The 24,024-nt window shown below is 35.1% G+C and overlaps 1 protein-coding gene across 1 annotated transcript in view; it reads right to left on the reverse strand.

Moving 5' to 3' along the window:
* Positions 1-524: 524 nt before the first annotated feature.
* TUSC3 (tumor suppressor candidate 3) overlaps positions 525-24,024 on the reverse strand; it is a 118,923-nt gene continuing 95,423 nt past the window's right edge. Inside the window, exons 8-10 of the mRNA XM_071555187.1 lie at positions 11,014-11,088; positions 8,791-8,881; positions 525-810 (exon numbers count right to left, since the gene is read on the reverse strand). Of these exons, the coding sequence (XP_071411288.1) occupies positions 795-810; positions 8,791-8,881; positions 11,014-11,088 (182 nt within the window). The 3' untranslated portion in view covers positions 525-794. The remainder of the gene's footprint in view (positions 811-8,790; positions 8,882-11,013; positions 11,089-24,024) is intronic.

The raw sequence follows: 24,024 nt of genomic DNA on the forward strand, positions 1-24,024 counted from the left end.
CTTCCTCTTGCTGCTACTTCAGAAAGTAAGCACGTTGTGGATTATGAAACACTGTTGCCCCCCATCCTCCCATTTTGTCACCACAAACTCAGCTTAAACGGACCTGAGTTCTGACTGATGTAAGCTTTCTTGCCTTCCAGATTCCACAATGAATTCCATTATGAATTGCATCTTTTGGCTTAAGAGAGATTTGAACTGGCAATGTATGTACTGCATGTACAGCTGAGTCAGGAAAAGAAGAATTCCAGGAGGAATATATGTAGAACGTAATTTTATGTGAATAGCTGAGCATATCAGAGGTGATCAGAGACTCCATATACATACTCTGTTACAAAGCAAAGTGAGGGCAAGGTGCATGTAGTCATTAAATTACACTTTCCACCGTGGTATTTCTTTTGATCATAGTTGAAGAACTAATGGTATTTTGTTCACCTCTAAAACACATCTCAAAACATTATAACAACATTAAAGTGAAAAATCTTGGCAATAACCTTTGGATTCAATAAGGAAGACTTAAACAGAAGTCCAATATAATGAGTTTTATTTAATTTCTTGAGCACACCATATCCATAACATTTAGCACTTTCCAATGAGATGTTTACTGTAGATTTCTATAAATTATGCATTCATTGCATAAAACTGCATTTGTTTCTCTATCAGCATAATACATAAATTATCACAAAAAACAGATGAACCAACAAAAGATTCTTGAATACATGTAGCATTGGTGGGCTGATAATAGCAGTTATAGCTTATCTTCATGGTAAGCAGCTCTAAATGAATCCCACTTGAATTTATTTAATTAAGAAGCTGAAAAGAAAGAAAACATGTTTAAATGCTGAAAAATGCATATAAAACATTGCACCACAATTATTTGAAAATAATAAACAAAAACTTCAAAACATTAATTTGAAAAGTCATTTGATATTTGTGTAATCATCTCTTAAGGTTTTATATCCCATTTAGTAATTACTAAACAAGCACAAAAGTTATCAAATAAAACATGAGTGATTGAAACTTAAATTTGCCTATTTAAAAAAATTAAAAAGCAAAACACTCTTCAAACATCTGTTCTCTTTAATCAACTTCTGCATTTGCTCTTACTACTTAAAGTGCGCAACCTCTCCCAGGAGATGTTTCAGGTTTATTTAAAACCTGCGTTTTTAACTGTTGAAGTGGTCCCACAGTGGGGAGGGTATACAGCACGAAAAGGCTTTGTAGGGTTGAAAACTCTTATTAGTATTTCAATAAATTAAGAAGTTATTAATGACATTGCTGTTTTTTTACCTCTGGAACAAAACTTTGCATTTCTAAAATGCAGATATGTATTGTGTGTTATACTTTTTCAAGTACTTTACCAAGACTCATAAATTGGGAAATGGGAACACAGAGAGAAAGACTTGTGCGTGTCTACACACACGATATATTAACAGTGAACTACTGAATGAAAGTCCTGCCTCTAGCTTTGCATGGAAGATCTTTCATCTCTTCATAGATATGCAACATGCTTGAGTATACACATGTAGTAATTTCATCAGTTTTCTATTCATGGCATAATTAATTGATTACTAAACACATACAAGTGTCATAAGCTTAAAAGACTGTATCAGTAGAAAGATGTTCACTGCTGCAAAGAGCTGACAAGCTCATTAGGCAAGACATACAAACCAAGGCAAAACAGATGGCAACTGGCTCGGTGCTGGAGGGTGAGAGCATTAAAGAAAGGGAAAGGCTAGCAAGAAAACTGTATGAAGAGATGAATTGTAGGGTGCTGAGTGGAGAAGTAAGAGAATACTGAGCACATGTGACTAAAAAGATAACCCCAGGTCTGTGATAGATGTGTAAGACCATGTATAGGAAACGAAGTGAGAGGAGCAGGCAAAGGAATACTGGTAGGAAAAATGTTTGGAGGGAAGAGTGGCAAGACCTGAAGATTACAATAATCATGGAAGTAACACTGATAGACTTAAGAGAGATAAAAGACTGAATTATGTAACTGTAAGGAAATACAAATACAGCAGTGTCATTTTGGATCAATCTATTTTTCTTACTTTCTGTCTACAAGGACACTGTGTCTTTAGTAGCTAAGACTTGTGATACAGAATATGGGTAAGAGAAACACTGAAAGAAAAAGACTAAGGTAGAAAGCTGAAACATATCAAATGCCATCTGAATATGAGGAAAAACTTCTGTATTTCAAGGATGACAGAGCAGTGGAACAGGCTATTGTGGAATCTCCTTCTCTGAAGAAACCTGACTGGATTTGATCTCATTCAACCTGTTATAGGTGAACCTGCTTTACCAGAGTGGTTGATCTCCAGGGGTTCCTTCCAACCCCAACCCTTCTGTTACTCTGTGATTCTGTGGAAACTACAAAAAGCCAAACCACCAAGAAACATCACAAAGTATCCACAAAAAAGAAGATGGGGTATGGGATCAGTTTCTGAAAAATCTAGAATAACGAATTGGACAACATGTTGGGACACATCTAAAAAAAAAGAAAAATGAAAACATCTCCCCTTATGCAAAGCAGGGGGAAGTAGAACAGGAAAGGCTGGCCAAACTGTGCCTTTCCAGACATTAATTGGATAGAAATGGGTAGAAACAGGAAGGAGTAAATGGCAAACTGTAAGATGTACAGGGAAGACATAAAAGCGAAAAAAGGCATTTTTAATGGTGGTAATCACAGAATAAAGGCCCTACTCAGAGAAGAGCATCCAAACTCTTTGCCATACGAAGAAGCACATCCTTCTTAAGAGATCTGCTATGGGTCCAGACACCTAGAATTCAGATCTCCCATTCTTTAAAGGATTAGAAATCAGCAGTGAAGTCTATGCTTCACATAGAGAAGAATGTGGAAGTTTGTAGATATTCATGAGTTCAGTATGCTGTTGGATGGTTTAGATGAACAGAGGTAGAAACGTGTGTTGCCTTTCATTTCAGTGGGCAGTTTCTTTGCTGAACAGCATAGTGCTTAGCCACACTAAGAGCAGTAGTATAGAAAATGCTAAACTTAAAATGCTTTGTTTTGACAACAGGGTATTATTGTTTTCCTGTCTTTTAAAATAATCCCAATTTCTGCCATTTTGAAGAAAGTAACCAATTTTGCTAGGCACTACAAACCAGAATGTAAATCTTGGTGTTTATCAGAAGTAGACTTACCAATTCATAATCTTCAGGTGAATCAACTGAATTATGCATGAAATCAACATGGAATATCTAAAAAGCTGTTTGTAGTGTGCTCACATTTATTAATAATTTAATATGTCTCTACATACTATTTGTTCTACATATTAGTATTTAACCAGTATGTTTCCAAGAAACAACTATTCTATTTTATTCGCTTGCATTTGATTTCAATTACTCAGTATTATACAACTGAACTAGAACGAATTAATTTATAATGAAGGTAAACAGGCCTTATGTAGTGTATATAGTGAATGTGTGGAATGTTCAAGCTCTGGGACATCTTGCAATTTGTCTGTTCATGTTGCATTGACTATCCTTCTTGAAACAATGAATGGATACTTCACATCTGACTTAATATTTATAGGGTTTTTTTATGAAAATAAGGCAATTATTCTTTATCATGCTTTCTTATAGCTTAGTTCATTTTCTCTGTTAGTCAATATGGAATATCTATTTTCCATTCCATCAATACATAGTTTAGAAGACTGATTATTTTTTATGGCTTAACTAAAAATATTTCACATTACTCTTGTAAATAATACTAAAACACAACAGCTATGAAGGATAATAAAACGTTCAACTCCAAGTACTAAAAACTGCTTTCAAAAGCTACTTAATACAAACTAGTTAATGAAAACTTACAAAAACTTTGAATTTTCAGGTGCTCATTTCATTTAAATGGTATTAAAACAACAAATGATAAAGTGTAGACTTGAAAGAACAATTAAAAGAATCATTAATAATGAAACTTTGCTAAAAGTTTCATTCAGAAAACAAAGCAGAAAAAACAACACAGGGGCAGCTAACTAATTGCAGCCAAAACTGAAAAAAATAATCAAGAAACTTTTTTCAACCTCAGTAAAGCATGGATAAGACTTTTGTCTGTCTGTCCTCTAGAAGAAACCAGTGTTACAAGGATTTACATGCTTAACATTCCCAGTAATATAATACTGTGCTAGTGTATTGATACCTTCTGTTTTGTTCTTACCATCCTCTCTTATTCTTTTTCAAATTCTGTATGCTTTTTAGACTGAAACTGCTGAAAATGAAGTTTCCAGAGAACCCTCCAAGGTCTTTCCTGACTAGCAAAGCTAACCTAGAGTTCATGCTTTTGATTTACAGTGAAGAATAGTCTCTCCGTCATTCCCACGTGTATTAGTTGACAGATGAAATTCTGTGTTGATAAAATGAAATTTTGTTGCTCAATCACTGAGTATCTGATATTTAATGTATCACTTACTCATGTCAAGTACTGGCATGAGAAGAGTTTCAGAAACATTCTCTCAGATATATCAACGTACTTGTCTTATCGAGAAAGCATTAAAAAAGGGAAACTGCTCAAGAGTATAAAATCAATACATAATCTTTCAACAGCTAGTGATAGTAATTAAAGTGAGAGTTTTAGCAAAATGAGAAGTTTCATCCAGTTCCCATTAAAAAGGTTGCTTAGTGAAAATATGAAAAAGACCTGCCAAAAATGGATCTAGCAGAGAGATTTGTGTTTGCTCAGTGAGTAATTGAGGAGTAAATGATGACCTCCTCTGCTGGTTTTAGCTGGGGCAGAGTTAATTTCCTTCATAGTGGCTAGTATGGGGCTATGATTTGGATTTGTGCTGAACATAGGGTTGATAATATAGACATGTTCTTGTTGTTGCTGAGCAGTGCTTACAAAGAGCCAAGGCCTTTTCTGCTTTCCGTACTCCCATGCTGGGAAGGAGACTGAGGGTGCATGGGAGGTTGGGAGGAGACACAGCCAGGACACGTGACCCAAACTGACCAAAGGGATATTCCATACCATATGACATCACTTGGGGGGGCAGATTGAGCAAGGGTGGGACATCTGGAGTGCTGGTGTTTGTCTTCCCAAGTAACCATTACTTGTGATGGGGTCCTGTTCTCCTGGGGATGGCTGACACCTGCCTGCCCATGGGAAGAAGTGAATTAATTCTTTTTCTTTGCTTCTGTGCATGGCTTTTGCTTTCCTTGTTTAACTCTTTATCTCAACCCATGAGTTTTCTGGCTTTTGCCCTTCCAATTCTTTCCCCTGTCCTGCTGCTGGGGGAGGGAGTGGGCAGCTGGGTGGTACTTGACTGCTGGCTGGGTATAAACCATGACACCTCCATTTTGTGTCACCATTCTCATTCCAGTGCTTTACTGTATAAGGGCATTCTACTAGCATATTAATTAAACAATTTTTTCCCCAACCCTAGCCTTCAAAAAGAAAATTCTTTGGAAGAAAGAATCAAATCTGAATTGGAAACTGTCTGAAGTGGATCAAAAAAATGTAAACAAAGAAGTACTGCGCCACCCCCCCCCCACCCCCCCCCCCCCCATACATGCCCTCTAAAGAGGATCTTATAGACCTGTGCTAATATCTAGCACTCCTCAGGACACTTTTCTGTTTATAATGGAAATTAACAATGACAATGGCATTACAGGGTCAAAGAAATAACAGAATGCCCAGTACTTTTATTTATGCACATTAGAAAAGGAAATAGCAGTCTTTCTCCAGTTTTTGACTTCTGCTCTAGGTTTATCCACCTCTGTTTTGATTTATCTTCACTACATGAAGGTCACTGCAGAAAACAGGATGCACAACAGATTGTGTTACTGTTTCACTTTTTATCGATGGCGTATGCTTCACAGAAGACTGACTTGGTTGCTCAGTGCCAGAGAACAGCAGCAATTTAGTACATTTGACTTTTTTTTAAGTTGGAGAGTAAAGTTGATGCTTGAGGTCATGCATATAGCATTAAAACAATTTCAGTTTCCTTTAACTGTTGCTTTAGGCATGCCAACATAAACTTTCCTTCATTTTTCCTTACAGATCATTAGTATGCCTTGCTGTTAGTATTGTTAAAGGCAATGCTTTACTAGCCTGAGGACAATTTATCACATAAAGACATGGTTTCAAGGTGAAACCTACAACCAGTGAAAGTAAAAGGACAGAAATATTTCATATCTTAAGATATATCTACACTGCGATCAACTGGTGGCACATGGAACTTTTTAGAAGATCCTAAGGAATTGAGACAAAAAGATTATTCAATTCATTAAAATTCACAAGAATTGTGCACAAAAACCAAATAGGCTTCTCTTAAAAACACTATGGAATTGTGATGAAGATGAGATGTTTGAGACCACTGAAGTGTCAAAGAATCAACAGCATGTTTATTTTAAATAACACAACAGAAAATTGGGCCAGAGCTACCCAAGAGACCAACAGAAATGTGGAAGATTTAACAATGAAAAAGACCAGATATGTAAATTACACATTTGGGGAAATATCAAATGAAATTTGATGCTAGCACAGCAAAAGGATCAGCTCTAGTGATGGCTTCCAATAATTCTACATTGCCCTAGTGATTGAATGATTGAATGATTAATTTATTCCCATGAAAACACAAACAATTTAGGACAGACAAAGTAAGCCCAAGAGATGCCAATTAATTGTGCTGAAGCAGTAACATAATAAACCCCTCCCCTGTATAACACTAAGCCAGCTATTAAATGTTTCTCATGTGTTTGTGCATACACAGTGTTATTTTTTTAAATTAATGTACTTGATGGGTGTTACTGGTTTGCAAGTTGTGATATTGAGACTACTTATCTCCTTAAGTCAGAATTTGGTTTACAGATCTAATAATTTCTTCATAGTGACATGATGTGGCACCATCTCATTTTAACAGGACTGTGATGAATCATTATTTTCAGAATCACTATGCATATCTTTTTTTTCTTTCTAAACTGGCTTTAACATACTAACAGGTGCACTTCTTTTTGACACGCACTGCATATCAAACTAAATTTCTTGAAATTAAACTTTTAATAGAATTCAGAAGTTTTCTTCCTTTTCCCCCACACCCCCAATTCTTGATATCCTTTATTCTTAGATTGGATACTAACGGAGAAGTACAAAATCCACATAGGGCTCCAACTTCTGCTAGACACTCCAAAGAAAAGATGTTTAGTATTTCACTAAATACAAGATTAATTGTGGGGGGAATAAAATAAAAAAAAATTCACTCCACCCACCCAATATTTACAGCAAATAGACTGGCAAGAGAAGAGGAAAAAAAACCCGTATGTTACTTAAATTGAGTCTTCAAAGCTTGTAATACATGATACTAGAAGATAGGTGGCAGACCTGAGCAATTAAGTCTGCAATAACATCAATGGTAACATGCTGGCTTGCAAACTCACAGAGCATACTAATGTTCACAATGTACTGTTCAACACCAGACATCCTAGGTATCATACAGCAGCCAAAAAACCCCAGTGCAAACATTCACAAAGGCCATGAAAGGTCTGGAAACTGGCATAGACATATAAGCATGTTGCTAATAAGTGATAGGAACATTCTTAAGATGAAAGAACTAAAAATGAAACTAGTACAGCTGCCACATTCCCCTTAGTAGCTACTAAATTGCATGGCAAGAAGCACACCAACTGTCTTTTTCATGTAGTAAAGTTGTTGTGAAAAGATAGAATGGAGCTAAAACTATGGGTTGCTATTCTTTGTCAGTGCTTCTCAAGGGAGTTTCAAGCTATAGATTAAGCTCATTATTCCTGCTTCTTTTAAGACTAAAGCTGTTAATGGGAAGAATACCTTACACTTAGAAAAACTGAATCCTGTCTTTCCCTCCAAGTCAGTTGAGCAAGAAGATAACATCCAGAGTGAATGATAAGAGGCCATATAGACTATCTAAATGGCAAGATACTAACTCCAGACTGATGAAATTTTGCAGCATGATACTACTGGGCCCTTTAAAGACCTCTTTTCTTGGCAGAAATTACTAAACATAGGAGCACATCTTCTGCACATATTGCAAGGGGAGATTTTCTTGTCTTCACTACGGTATTAAATGCAAAAACTGATCTGAAACAACCTAAACTAAATGTCAACAAATGAGCATAAAGAGACTGACCTCAGTAAACAAGAAAACAGTTCTAAAGTCTCACAATAAAAAATAATGGGAAAATTGTCATATATTAGTTCAAACATTAGATCTAAGTTGGCCTTGCAAGGCTGAAACTTTATTAATGGAACAAAACACAATATAAATCTGACTGTTGCACTAATCACAAGGTCTAATCATAGAAATCTACTTTTCTGCTTGTCAGAAAAGTTACAACTGTTAAAATGACAGGTGTACATATAATTTAGAAAACTACAATCCTTTCTCTCCTCTTGCTGAAACTGACAGAAAAAGAGAGATATTTTTAGTAAAAAGTCATAGCTTAGCAGTATATACTGTTTTGGTGTTTTTGTGCCTCATCTCACCTACATCTTAAAGATACACAAATAAATATCCAAGGGAGCCTTATAAATTAAAACATGCTTTCTTTTGCACTTTTCATAGGGTACTGAGTACATCACACATCTGCGCCCAAGCTGCTTTAACTGGTTTGCATTAACAGTCATGTCTAACAACATTAGCTTTCCAACCCCGTGTGGTTTGCTTGAATTAATTACCATTCTTCCTGCTTCTTCCACCTTCCATTGACTTCAGTGGTAGATAAAAGACTGTTTACCTGAAAGCTATTAAACTTGCACAAAGCTATTACTAAATATAAGATGAGAATTTAATGGCAGGTTACCTGTATGGGTAGCCATGGTACTTGGACCGAAATATTGACAACAGGAAGCTGAAGAAAAAGACCACAAGACCGAGGCCTACCAGACATATTACTGGAAAGAAAATAACTTTATTAGCACATAAAACATTTCAAACTGGAATCTCTACAAAGAATATCGTTTATGTCAATCATTTATAAAGAATTTTGACACAGTTAAATGTTACTGCCTTGACTTCTGATGCCTGCTGTCTTCTGACAGGATTTCAAACACATATAGAAATAATATTTATGGTTCTAAGAAAAAATAACTTGTCAAGGTAAATGTACTTTCAAGAAAAAAAGAGCTGAAATTTGCAAATCAGATGTGTATGGATGCAAACACCTTACCGCTGATAACGGGTGTAATAGCCCTGTAAATCATACATATCAAGCAATGTAATTTCAGGTATTTGGAAAAAAATATACATTTAGGAAAATATCCCTTGACTAATGGAATCATGTTCTCTCTAGTCAACCACCTATGTCTGAAGTAACAGCAAAGGCAGCTTAGTAACTACTTTATCTTAGTTATTAGTGGCTAAAAATTTCACAGTTGTAAGTTCCAAGGCTGGCAGTCAAATCACTTTTTACTCTTAACAGCAATATAAATCTTCAGGTTTTGAAGCTAAATAACAATGACGGAAATCTTTGATAGCATCCTTTGAGCCTTTCCAGGCAAAGAATAAATTAACAAAGCGAATGCTTACATTAACAAATAAAATTTGGAAAATCTGTCAGCACCCTGTGGAATAATAGGACAAAACATTTTTGATCATGATAGTTTGCTCTATTGCATGTAAATAAATATTTTTAAAAAGGGAACACTATGAACTGATGTATAAAACTGAGATGCAGCGTATCTACATTAGATACAGTGAGCTAATTTGATTTTAAAAGCTCCTCTTCTCATACTATTCCTACTTTAGCCAAACCTTTGCTATTTAATTGCGATATTCATGCTTCAAGAATGTGCTGCCTTTGAGCAAAGGATGAGCAAACATGAAGCCAAGAAAGCTGACAATGATGCATTTTTTCATTAAAACTGACCATGTGGAAACTGACATGTGTCAACTGGAATTTAAAATTTCTACAGTTATTTGGAGAAAACTAGCCATGTACAAACCTAATAAACACACTTCATTATAAAGAAATCACCACTTGCAAATATGATTTCAAAGCATGGATGAATAAATCTGAAGCATGAACAGTGCAAAGCAGATACATGGAAAGCATTCACAGAATGGCCACAAGGAGCAAAGTCGGAATTTGTACTGCAGTTCACTGATATTTCACTGTGTTCATGTTCACAGACCCAGATCTAACATTGTATTTCAACTAAACTTGTGCCACTGTCTCCTTTGACATCAGAGTTAGAGCTAGATACTGTAAAAGATATTCAGAATTAGATTATAAATCTACAGCTCATTGAAGGAGACCCTCAAATCACTATTGATTAGAAATCTCTAGCCAACACCCAACCAGTTATGAGGAATTCTAGAATGCTTTTCTAGAAAATAGTTGGCCGGTCCAATCTGCAATACTGTGTATTACAGAGAAGTAGCTAAAGAACTGATCTCAAAAGAAAGGGGAACTTCCAAGTATGAGGAAGCTTGATTCTGGATAGAATACTTTCATATTGTGTGTTTATGCAATTCGCTGACAAAAAAATCTTGCAAATATTTTGAATGACAACCACATTCAGAAAAACATAAAAATTGCACTTCAGGCTAAAAATCTTCAGACATTACAGATTAGGATATGTTCTGTGTTACATCTACTGCTGGGTTTTCACCCTCCTCTCAAAACATGAACTGGCAAGAGTACCAAGTAAAAGAATATTCAAACTCCTTTAGATGTTGTCATCTTAAAATGCCTAAATTCATGTTTTGAAACTCTTGTTCTTTATGTCACTGACTTTCAATATAATTCAAGAGCCAGAAAGCATTTATGCAATTCTAAGTAGTAGAGATACTGTGTCAAGCTGTACCTTGGCTGAGTACGCTTAGAAGGTCTTTTTACTGTTATGACTTCATGTGAAAGTAGTTTTATCAACAGAATTTTTATGCTCTCCTCTTTTCAATACCAGAAATGGCAAACATTGGCTTAAGGTAGAGACCTTATGAAAACTTAATCAGATATTCTCTTGTAATTTCTCAATGTCTTCTAATTGTCAAAACATTGTATTAGCTATTTAATACAACTTACTTCTCCTTTTGCCAACATCCCCTTTGGAGGTAGCAGCTTCATTCAAGAGTACCATTCCCATGGTGATAGCAGCATCTGTATTGCCATTGTCAAGGAAAGCAGCAGATCTGTGGATAGCTCAGAAAGCCACAAAGATACATCTACAAACTCAAGTTTTCAAGTTCATAAAATGAAAGGAAGTATTTACATATAAAAACTGTATAATGCAATCTGTACTGTACTAATACACTCACCTGTGGCAAAAATCTGTAGTAAGATTTTCCTTTGTGCATTCTGGATAAAAAAAGGAGAGAAGCTTCAAAAAGCTTTTAAAGGATGGGTTGTCAAGTAGGACACACATGTTCTAGACAGTTATGGAAATATTTATTCACCAATATTTTACAATATTCTGTATATTGGCAGTAAAAGATTTTTAAAAAATGAAAACTGTAAGATCCATCACTGCAATTGCACACAATTCATTGGTTATTTGACACAAACTGAAGCAGTTGGACTGCTTTATCTTCCCCTGCATGTAGATAAAGCATTAACACCCTCTGTAGTGTCATATTGCTTAATGGTTTAGCAGAGAAACATCTCAGAGGCAAAGTCCTCAGTCACTTTCAGTGTCTGTTGTCTCATTATAACTTACAAATGTGAGCAAGTACATAATGGTAAAACAATTTAACTAATCTAGCAAGATCTTAAGCCATTCACTTGTTTATTTGAAACTATAAAAAAAAAGGAATGGTTACTACTGTGCATAACATCTGTCCTGAAGCAGGAGTGAATCATGAGAGCTATTTCAGGACCACAATTTCAGGAAATACGAACTTCACTTGAGTTAACAGATTCTTAAATAAGGTTGGAGTTTTAAGCATTACCCCAGGGCTAGGTAGCAGGATGACTACAAACTTTTAGAATGACAAGATGTTACTATTAATGCACACAGATAATTCACAGAAGATACTTCAGGCGTGGTAGATCCAAAAATAACATCTGCATCCTGTAACATTACACTTGCACTCATCCTATTGATGTTTATGTTAATATTTTTCATTTTAGAAATGTTCAAAATTAGACCAAAATGCTCAAAGACATCTGAAGTTTCCCATCAAAAAAAATTAATTAAGCTAAGTCCGAGCAAAAGGATTTAGAACTGTAAATGTTAACATCATCACATATAATCAGAGATGAGCAGCCTGATTCAGATTTGAGACTTCCAAATTTCATATACATAGAATGACAAAAGACAAATGAAGAATAAGAGATTTAAAATGCAAACATCAACAATAAAAGGTGGCAGAAGCCAATAGGTAATATGAAGAAAATATAATTTTTAACACCACTTCTCTGATGTAGTCATCTACCTACAGTCCTAAATCAGCCTCTAATTCAAAACACACTAGTAGGCCAAATTAACTTCCTCACACATGCTCATGGTATAGGGCTTAGAGTCACTCTTATGAATAAATGATTATGTTCAAGTCTTCCAGAAGCTTATTACTGGACTTGACAAAATACTTAAAAAAAAAAAAGGGCTGCAAAATATTGTGAAAAAAAAACCAACCCAGGAATCCATGATGCTTACAGAAATTGGAAGGGAAGGTAAAAATTACTTTCTAAAAAATTTGCCTCTTACAATTCAGACTTATGAGGTTAAGAGACTGGGAATCTTCAGTGCAACTGCTATGCTTCAAGAAGGGAAAAAACCCGAGAATCATTCAGTTCTCTATTTTCAAATGTTACAAAAGCATAAATATGAATTAATTGAGGAATTTGCCACAAGAAGGGCTGAGAAAAAAAATTTCTCCATCTATTTCTGTCCTATTAAGAAAAGCCCCTAAGTTAGCACTATCTAATAACTTTATTTTACTAACACCTCACTTGGACTTTTAGTAGTGTTTTTGTCCTGACTTTACCAGTCATGTGGAATAAAGAAACAGTCCCAACATGAGAGTAACACCAGACCCACCTGTGGAAGTGCTATTTTTTGCAAATGTTTTTGAATTGCTTTTGAATATTTTGCATGATTATCTCATGCAGTATCAGTACATAACGTGGTCCTTTGCTATTTCCCTTACCTGGTTGCTTCTGAGAAACAAACCAACCAACCACGCACTAAAAAGCTATTTGCAGACAACCATTCTGTAACTTAGTTCTTATTTTCTTACTAGACCAGGAGTTTAATTCACTTTTCTTATCACCAGTAATAACAGCCTCACAAAAGGAACTTGGCTGCTCTGCAACTGAGAACTATAGATCTGCAGCCATGTGAATTATGCTGAGGTTTTTTCCCCTCACTTTTGGAGCCTCACATCATTACCTCTAAAGCTCCCCTCACACTGTCACTACTTTTGCTTCAGTTGTTTCTGACTTTAGTCACTGTTGAGCTTTCAGCCCCATTGGCTGCCTTTTACCTTCAATGATATACCTTCAATAATATCAGCTTTGTAGCTTCACACCATAACACTGAGCATGGTACTTGCCTCAGCTCTCTGGTGTGGAAGCAAAAATTCAACTGAGCTGTGATTTTGATACAATTCTTAGAACAGAATATATAGCTTGTTTCTGTTTTTAACTCCAGTTTCTAACATTCCATGTTACTTTTACACTATTTTGATATTCGACAAAAGAAAACAACAGTCAGCTCTGAAAATGATCTTCTACAGTACTGCTCTAACAGTGTAGAATGTAAAACTTTAGCAACTGTTACTTTGATAGTTTTTCATCTGCAAAAAATAAGGCGGCATCAAAAGATGTACTTAATTTCCAATTCCTCTTTATCTGCCTCACTATGTGTTATGTAACTCTTTTGAAAAGATGAGAGGAATATGGTACTTGGATAAACCATGGCAAGCAAATGTTTTAAATTCAGATGTTCATGTTTTCTGATAAATGTGTACCTATGTAGAATTTTTTTCTGTGTAAATCCTGTTATATATATTCTGAAATTATTACACGTTCATACATAAACGTGTATGAAACTTAAGCTGTCCTTTTCCTCAGCTGATATGTGCTTTTTAAAAGGTTTTGAATTTTGATACATAAAGAACAAGAGCTTTAAAGTAGGATGAAAAAGGCAGATCATCAAAATTTTTAAGATTATACAGAAAATGACTAGTAGTAACAGAACATAACATTTATCCCTCTAAATCAAGATGTTTTTTCGGAAATATGAAAAAAAACACATGCCACCAAATCCAGAACAAAACAAAAAAATTGTATCAATAAACTCCACAATTATAGATACCCTACTAAATGAAACAGTCTGCTAGTAAATTTGGGATACTTTTTATATTTGTAGCATAGTCTAACAGAAAATGTAATCACAGAATGCACAAAAGGAAAAAACCTTATTGTTCCTAATTTTATTAATGTGATATATAATTCATATTTTTACTTCAAAAATTTCATCCTAATTAGTAGTTAGTGAGGAATGACGGAAGGAGAGAAAAGAGGTTGACGAGCACTTGGTTACTTTTGTGAAAAAAGTTTGGTGGTCTCATTGATATTCTGCTGTATTTCTGACAAGACTACAAAATCAGGCATTAGCATTACAAACATAAAGAAACAACTACCTTTTTAATTGCAGATCACACAGTTGTTTAATAACACGTGAGCAAGAAAAACTAGAAAAAATATTCGTCCACTGGAGCCTGTGCTCAATTTACTGTTACCTAAAATAGGGATAGATCACCACACAAACTTTTTTATCTTTTTGTTTTACTTTGTTTGTTTGTTTGGGTGTGAGGTTTGTTTGTTTTTTTGTTTGAGGATTTTATTTGCTTTTTGCTTGGGGTGATGATTAGAATATGAGAAATTCTTTGCTGGCCCCTTAAAAGGTGGGGGATACTTCATTGATAGAGATATTTGTTTTAAAATTTTCCTACTAATACATAAACCTCTAAAATACCTGATATAATTTCAAAAATACTGACTACATTACAGATTCTGTATCTGAACCATTTCCATGTGAATTTAACTTTCTACTTAGATTTAAGAAATTCAAGCAAAACATGGCCACTACTAATTCTGTTTAGGAAATATTCTCTAGCTACATGCTATCCCCCAAACCAATCTATTATTCTCTTTTCCCAGCAGGAGACTCTGACTTTTTTTTTTCTTAATAATAGGTTGAATCATAGAATGGTTTGGGTTAAAAGGGGACCTTGAAGATCATCTGCTTCCAAACCCCATGCCATCAGTAGGGATACCGTCAACTAAACCAGGTTGCTCAGAGCCCCATCCAACCCTGGCACTGAACACCTCCAGGGATGGGATATCCACAACTTCCCTGGGCAACCTGTTCCAGTGCCTCACCACCCTCACAGTAAAGAATTTTATTCTAATATCTAATCTAAAAGTACTCTCTTTCAATTTGAACCCACTCCCCCTTATCCTGTCACTTACATGCCCTTGTAAAGAGATTTGTGCCATATTTCCTGTAAGTGAATAGATCCCTACAAAGCTTTCTCTTTTCCAAGCTTAACAATCCCAGTCCTCTCTCTTGGACTTGCTCCAACAGGTCATTGTGCTCCCTGTGTTGGGGACCCCAGTGCTGAATGCAATACTCCAGGTGAGGTCTCACCAGAGCAGAGTAAAGGGGCTCCTTTTGATGTGGCCCAGGATACAACCGGCTTTCTGGGCTGGAAGTGCACGTTGCTGGTTCACATCCAGCATCTCACTCTCCAGCACCCCCAAGTCTTTCTTGGCAGGGCTGCTCTTGATCTTCTCATCCCCCAGTCAGTGTTTGATATCCAGGGTTGCCGTGACCCAGGTGCAGCACCTTGCCCTTAGTCCTGTTAGATCTCATGAGATTCCCATGTGCCCACTTCTCAAACCTGTCCAGGTCCCTCGGGACATCCTTCAAGTCTGTCAACAGCACCACTCAGCTTGGTGTAATTTGCAAATTTTGCTGAAGGTGCACTTGATCGCTCTATGTCATTAATGAAGATATTAATGAATTAACAGAGAAACAAATAAATACAAAAAGTATGGTTCTGCAATGAAACAGGTCTCATGGCTTCTTTAAACTCATTTCCACTTCAATTTAGGAAACAAAGAGCAATGATTCTAATACTCCATTTACACTATTCAATGTACAATCAATTCTCACATCATAACCATCCCAGGGGATGATTCGACAGACCTTGATGGCTTAGGAAGGAGCATGTTTAAGACACCAATTACTGTATGTCTCATTTCAGTGAGGAAGGATGATTCCTAACTAAGATGTTGAAAAAGTGGATAATAGTCTGAAAATTATTTATTTCAATATGAATTTATGGATGAATAATACACCATCAAAAAGCATTTTGTAATTTTTAATGGGCTGAAATCCAGCTGTATTGATACTCACAATAACCCTGAACATTCTTTCTCTTAAAACTTTCTGGCTTCAGCTACACCAAAGAGCTTTTCAAGAATTTTAAGAAACATTACATGAGTCTTGGCACTGGAGATCCTCTCAACTTCTTGAAATATGCTTCCCACAACAGTGAAGTGTAGCTGAGAGTTTGCATTTCAACCCCTGAAACAAATGACATCACTTTCCTTTTTGATGCTTTTTCATCATTTTAAAAGAGCAGAGAATCAATTCGATACTAATGTAGAATATACTATAATGAAAATGTTTTTTTACTATTAATTTTATTAGCTTCAGCTTCAATTTATGAGCCTCTCTTTCCAATCCACAGAGAATATAATGGAACAATTGTGTTTGCAGTGCTCTTAGACACTTGAGATGGAAAGGCCATATAAAAGCTTCAGAAGGAGAGAAAAACTACAATCTATTTTAATTCAGCTGCAAAAGAGAAGCATAGAGATACCTGATTAAGTTTGTGTTAAATCACTAATCAAACATTCAGGGGTTTCCAGCCTGATTTACATCCCAATTATTCATATTTAGGATCTGCTAAAACTAACTCTGGGGAGATGTTTTTTTTAATTTCATCATTTATCACCCTTTTGGTTCTGTAAATTACATCTGATGAAATTTCAGGGTTAGTCTTGACCATCTTGAAAATTTTCATAGTGTGGTTTACCACTGTACAAATAAATATCTTTTTCAAACTTTACTTAAATTCTGCAATTCCTTTCTAAAAATTTTCTTGCCTAGTGATATTAAAATCACAGAATTATAAACATCTACACAACAGGTAGACCTATAACAGTACTTTCCTTAATGTTAAGCATACAAGAAATTCAAATAATTGAAGGAAGTTTTTAAGATCCTGAATTCTTAACTTTTAAACACAGATAAATGAGCCATTTATAAATATTTAAAATACTATATAATTTTCCCTCACTATTCTAACACCGTATTACAAACATCTACCTTATTTTCAAGCACTTCATTTCATACACTAGACTGAGTTATGTGGTCTCCTCCGTTTGTCAGCTCACACTTAATACTTCTTCATGCAGATACACCATCTCTCTTGCTTTCCTTAAAACACCTATAAATACTTTTAAGAATATCACACGTTCTTTTCCTACACTATAAATCTTCCATCACTATGACTCTAAGCTGGCTTTTTTCTTTCCTTCATTTTAAAAGATCTATGCAACATAATAGACATCGTTTGTTTTTAGCTGAATGAGCTTGGAGGACTATTTCATTTAGTAAAAGCTACCTGTGGATCCAAAAGTAAAATGCTTTACTTTGGACTATGTGTCTGCATATTTTAGCCATTCAAACAAGTATGATTATTAAAAATTAAAATAACAATTATAATAATTAACTAAAGCCTAAAGAAACGCTTCAAAATGTCTTCAGTCTGTGGTCAGTGAATAACTCTTGTTGTGTAGACTATTATTCAGCTCTCTCCAAATACACATAATAATGGGCCAATTGCCAGAGCAGCTGACAGCTAAATTACCTTTGCAGGAGTCTGCACTTCCACTGGAAAAATTTAGAATCAGAAACTGAAAATGTTTGAAAATCACTGAACTACAGAATTGGTAATTTCTTGCCAGGGATACCTGTCATCTGTGACGGTGGTTCACCAAATCCAGTATCCTGTAATTAGCTGATGAAAGATTATACATTATGTGGTATGTTGACAAATGCCCAACTGCAAATTTAAGGTCTCTGCATCTGTCTCTTACATTTAAGAGACTTTAATATCCTTCTTAAAGGATCATATTATGAATTAGTTTAAGGTCAAGCAGAAGGAAGCTAACACAAGGAAATGTCTTGATTTTTCTAGCTATTATCTTATGCTTCATTACATTTAGGAGGAATCAGGCAGCTTCCAGAAGAGTCAGTCAGAACAGCTTACGAGTTTAACAGGCAGTACTGGTGGATAACGCAAGCAAATAACAGAAAACATGCAGTGTGTTCTGCTGTTTTGGATGCTGATTTTCAGAGCTAATTAGGAAGCATGCTTAAATATGCTATAATGTTATGCATTTAGTTCTACCTTTATCCACCATGGTCTTCTTTTTTTCTTATCCTTAAGATCAAGCATACAATAATCCTATCTCACTGTTTAGTTATCATCCTCATTCACTTTACCATAATCTCTGGGGAACACAACTAGATTCCACTATGGACAAATAACAGAATCTTACTAGTGAGAGCAAAGTGAGGATTGTTCTACTGACTTTTGTCTCAAAATTTCAGATTCTTATGCTTAGTGACTCTGCATGAGGCCTACTAACACACAGGAGTCATCTCTTTAAATTCATTCTATAGTAAAGTTTTCTTATACCACAGAGGCACTTAATTTCAATTCACTCTGTGGGACAGGAAATATCTTTCATAACAGTTGTAATTTTTAATTTTACCACAAGGATTTGTGGTGGTTTTTTTGTAGCCAATCAAATTTCTTTTTCCTTCTTAATCAATACCTTATATCCACCTACACAGCTGTCCTATTAAACTCTGTCTTGGGAATTCAAATTAACAAACTGAAAAGACATTTCCATTTTTACTTAGGTGCATTTCTTTTATTAGCATTAACATTAACTAAGTTTAATGGTAATAATTAGAAAAATTATTGGGTTAATCACAACTGATAATTTCTATAATAAGGGTTTGGATTTATCTCCTGTACAATAAATAATTTGCTTAATAACTGAAACTCTTTGATAATCAACATATTTACTGTAACTTTCAAACCTACTCCTTAAAGATCCACTGTTACTACAAAAAAACTATATTACATTCAAATCAGTTTTATTTCTCCAGGGAATGGATAAAAACTTGATGAAAATTCATCAGAAGTCCTGATTAGTGTCTACCAATAGGAGCAATGAAACAACCAAAGATATCTTTCAAATTCAACACAGCTTATCCAGCATTAATATTCCTTATCTCTCTTGCTATATCTTGACACCCAGAGCAATATCTACAGCTGAACATTTCACACTCCAATGCTTTTTTGGTTATAACGGTCAATATACTTTTTCTGTATTTAACTGTAGTTAATTATATCAGTAATACTGATTGTGCAGTTTTACTGCATGTTGCTTCTCTTAGACAATGACAGCTCTTCATTTCAAAGTTATCTCTTTTTCACATTTATGTCTTCTTGATAGCTCTAGCAACAGTACCTCAATATCCTTGTCTTTAGTTCCTCTTCCGCAGTTCTTCAGGAATGTCAAACTACTTCACATTTTAAAAATTTTTATAAACACCCAATCATTTCTGCTGACCCCTATTATCTAAGATCCCATTTCTGTCAGGAAACTGTTGCAAGAATAGACACCAACAGCCTGGAACATCATCTGCATGAGGAAAGAGTAGAATTTTTCAACTTCGAAAGGATGAAAGAAACATGTTTTGCGAACTCTATAAAGCTCCAAAAAGAAGGGAAAGAAAAAGAAAGAATTATTTGACGTGACTTAAAGTCACATAGCACATTTCCTGTGCAAATTACAGGCTAAAAAAACCTCTAAAACTTCTACATACTACATGAAGTTAACCCTGAAGATTCACTACTATAGAATATTGTCCCATAATTAATTAAAAAAAAAGATTAAAAATAAATAAGAATTTATTAATTGGTGACTAGAAGCTATAATACTCTATATGCTCAATCTGGCTCAAAAATCCCTGATTCTGTTTGGAGATTTCATTTTTCACAATCCTTCTCCATGTTCTTAAAAGTCACTGCTACACTAACACACATAAGTGTAAACTGAGGATAACCTGAGAAGATGTTAAATGTTACTGCTAAATTATAATGTGGTAGAATTAGATATCTATCACACAATCAGACTGCCTTACCAGGATCACTCATGTGAACAAAGTTATTTGTCTGTGTAAATTATGCAGTCCTAGTATCCTTACAGATATTCAAACTCTTCAGAAGCAAAAATCTTGTATTACAGACTGCTGAATGCCTAGCATGTTGAGAGCTTCACGTAAGTTACTGCTTTTAACAACAAAAATTCACTTTAAATAAAATCTATTCCATGCTCTTATTTTAAATAATTTTTCTTTGTGTAGTCTGCCTTATTTATTCTACAGCAGTTATATTTCTGTATATATTCTATAATGACATTTTGATAGCTTCTGTTTCATAGGAAGGTCCCTATATTGATATAATTCTACAAAACTCCCCAGAATATTATGTGTGTAAATTAACCCAGTTGCTTGAAGCACTGATTATCAAGCTGATGTGGGGATAAATACCATTACATATGGCACAAGACTTCCTTCTCAATTGGAAATGATAACAAGGTTCTGTTGTTCCTGGGGAAGGAATCAAAATTGGTCGATTTCAAAGAAACCTGAAAGCAGCTATTGAAAAGTCCAGCTCATTTTTATGGATGATTAATTACAACCTCAAATTAAATTTGTACCTAACTCTTACTCAGTATTACTTTTTCTCTTGCACTATACAAAACCAAGAAAGATCAGATCCAGTGTTAGTGATAATCCTTCATTAAGAGCAAGATTGCAGTATGTGATCTTCAGAGATCCCTTTCAACCAAAATTTATATGGTTTCCATGGTTATTTCCTGAAGTTTACTCTCCAACACAAGAGAAAGGGGAGCCAAATCACAAAACTGAACAGGAGTCATGTTGTCAGCATAACATAAACCCTTTATAGTAATAGACTAAAAGTCATGAAAATGTATAATAAAACAAGAACCATAGTATCTTGGAGGTCTTTTCCAACCTTACTCATTTTATCATATCCAACCAAGTGTTTTCACTGTTCTCTGCTACATATTCATGAAGAGCTGGAGACTGCAGGATGGGCTTATGTTGGGGAAGTTCATGAAGAACTGTCTACCATGGGAGGAAGCAAGGGAAGAGTGAGTGGGAGTTCTAATCCTGAGGATGAAGGAGGCAGAAGTTGTGATGAAACTGCCACAATTCCCATTTCTCATTACCTTTCTCTGATTTGATTGGTAATAACTTCAATTAATTTCCCTGAGTCTCTTCCTGTCCTTACCTGGACCCACAAGCCTTTCATTACCTTTCCTCTGCCCTGTCCAGCTGAAGAGTGACAGAGCGGCTTTGGTGGGCACCTGGAGCCCTGTCAGGGTCAACCTACCACAAACGGCAACGAAGTTCACCCTGATAACCAGTCCTAGATGAGTACACATATACACACATATGGTATGTAATCAGTAACATGGGATAGATTTTACTGAATTTAATGCTGCTCGATAAAATCATTTAAACTGAGTATCTGACTTCTTCAGAAGTCCTTCTTAACCATGTCCTATTTATGGAGATACAATGTGGAAAAATAGCAGATCTTTATACAGAAATCATCTAGCAGATGGGGTAGAATCACTATCTAAAAGCAAGTAGAGAAAGGCAATGGATCAGCAGTATTAAAAATTCCCTTTATAGAGAACACAACATTTTATTTCAACATCTAGCAAGAAGTGACAACCTTACAAAGCAAAAAGAAGCAACCAAATGAAATATGTACATTACCAGCATAGTAATGTCTTGTTTTAAAATTCAATGTATCTTTTAAATTTTAAAGGCTAAAGTGAAGGTACTAGTGTTTTATCAATCTGGCATAATTCTTTTCTAATTCCCACATTTTCTAACAACATTTTCTGAATAAACAAATAATGAAGAAGCAATGAAGCAGCTAATAACTATTACCGACATTGAATGGATAATGAAATATTATTTTTCATGCATAATTGTTAAAATCTGTAAAGATTTCATGGGAAAGACTTAATTGTGAAATTTGTGTGTGACCAAAAACTCATCTCAACAGTACTGAGCCAGGAAATGCAACCTTAGAGAATTCTTTTTGCAAGTAACAATGAACAATATCAGTGAAAGTATTCTTTCAGACAGCTGAATTAATGCAGCTAGCCAACTTACCAGTTTAAAGACAGTCTCTGCCAACAAAGAGGTAGCACTTTAATGCCTGAGTCAGAGAAAAAAAATATGTCATCAGCAAAAGTTTTGTTTATTTTTCATCTTCTCTAGTTTTTGCATTTACTTTTCTCATTCTCAAGCAGTCAACAGGATTGTTTTAGATAAGAGATTTGTTTAAATTGTGGCAGTTCAGGAAAACCAAAAAACCCACAAAAACATAAATTGTGGCTCTACAAAGGAAAACATAAAGATGATACTATTAAAATGCATTCTCTGTGTACTATACAAGAAACTTTTCATATGAAACATAATAGCTGGCTCTGTGTACTTTAAAAAAATTTAGCATTTAAGGTAAGAATCCCCGAGTATTGACTTGGCATTTTCAAGTAAACTGGTTCTCTTTAACTCTCTCTCCCCAAGAAAAGGAAGCCAAATTTAAAAATAATGAACATAATAAATGTGCTTCCAAAACTTTAACAAATACAGTGTGATTTTGACATAACATTAATTAGAGCATGATTTAAAATCTGGATAATTGACAGAATCACAGAATGGTTGAGAGTGGAAGGGACCTCTTGAGATCATCTAATCCAATCCTTCTGCTCAAGAAACCTGCTAGAGCAGGTTGTCCTGAACCCTATATATTCAGGTTTTGCATATCTTCACAGATGGAAATTATGCAGCTGGTCTGGGCAGCCTGTTTCAGTGTTTGACCACCCTCACAGTAAGCAGTATCGTCTTGTATTCAGACTGAATTTCCTGTTTTTCAGTTTTAGCCCACTGCCTCTTGTCCTGTAAAAGGGCAATACTAAAACGTCTGCCTCCTTTCTCTTTGTTTCTTCCCATCAGGTATCTATACACATTGATGAGATTCCCTGAGAGTCTTCAAGTCAAACAGCCCTAGCTCCCTGAGCCTCTTCTCATACGAGAGTCCCCTAATCACTTTTGTGGCTCTTTGTTGAACTTGCTCAACTGTTTGCGATTTTCTTGTACTGGGGATCCAGAACTGCAAATGGTATTCTAAATTCAACTGCAAATACATTTCCTCTGCAAAATATGATTATAATTTCAAAACTAAATTAATAGTTTCTATTTACAGAGCATATAAGGTTTCACAGGTAGCAAAATGGATGCCAGACAAATGAATGCAATGAAGGAAAAAGTTGTAATGATGATGTTCTCCTTGGGCAGTAAATGGGAAGTTAGAGAAAGGGCAGGTTCTAAGGCAATATAATTTTACAGGGAGAACAAGAGTAGGTTGTTCCCCATAGACAAAGGTATTTGTGATGGAATAACTAGACTTTAAAAATGGTTAATGGTGAATAGCTATGAATAAAGCTAATGAGAAGCAGGGTTTAAAAATCCAGAGAAAATGTAAGTTTTTCTTACAGTTTATTAAGACATACTTACAAAACAAACAAACAAACAAAAAAACCCAACATTAAACTTTTTCTGAGTCAGAAAGAGTAAAAGTCGGCCTTGAGTCTTTCTGTGGGGAGATTATGTCAGAACAGATGTGACTGAGTTACTCGTTTCAAGAAGTAGTAGTAAACTGTCTAGATCAGGTGGGGGAAAAAAAATCCAAAGACTACTGGAGAACAGATCACCTTTGTGCATGATTGGTAAAGTTCTGCATGGTTTTCTTGTCACTAAAAAGAAATAAAATTATTTTTTCATTGAAATTTTAACTATTACAGCAAAGAGTAAAAAAGATAGAAAAT

The sequence above is a fragment of the Pithys albifrons genome, chromosome 5 (assembly GCF_047495875.1).
Source record: "Pithys albifrons albifrons isolate INPA30051 chromosome 5, PitAlb_v1, whole genome shotgun sequence".
Classification (NCBI taxonomy): Eukaryota; Metazoa; Chordata; class Aves; order Passeriformes; family Thamnophilidae; genus Pithys; species Pithys albifrons.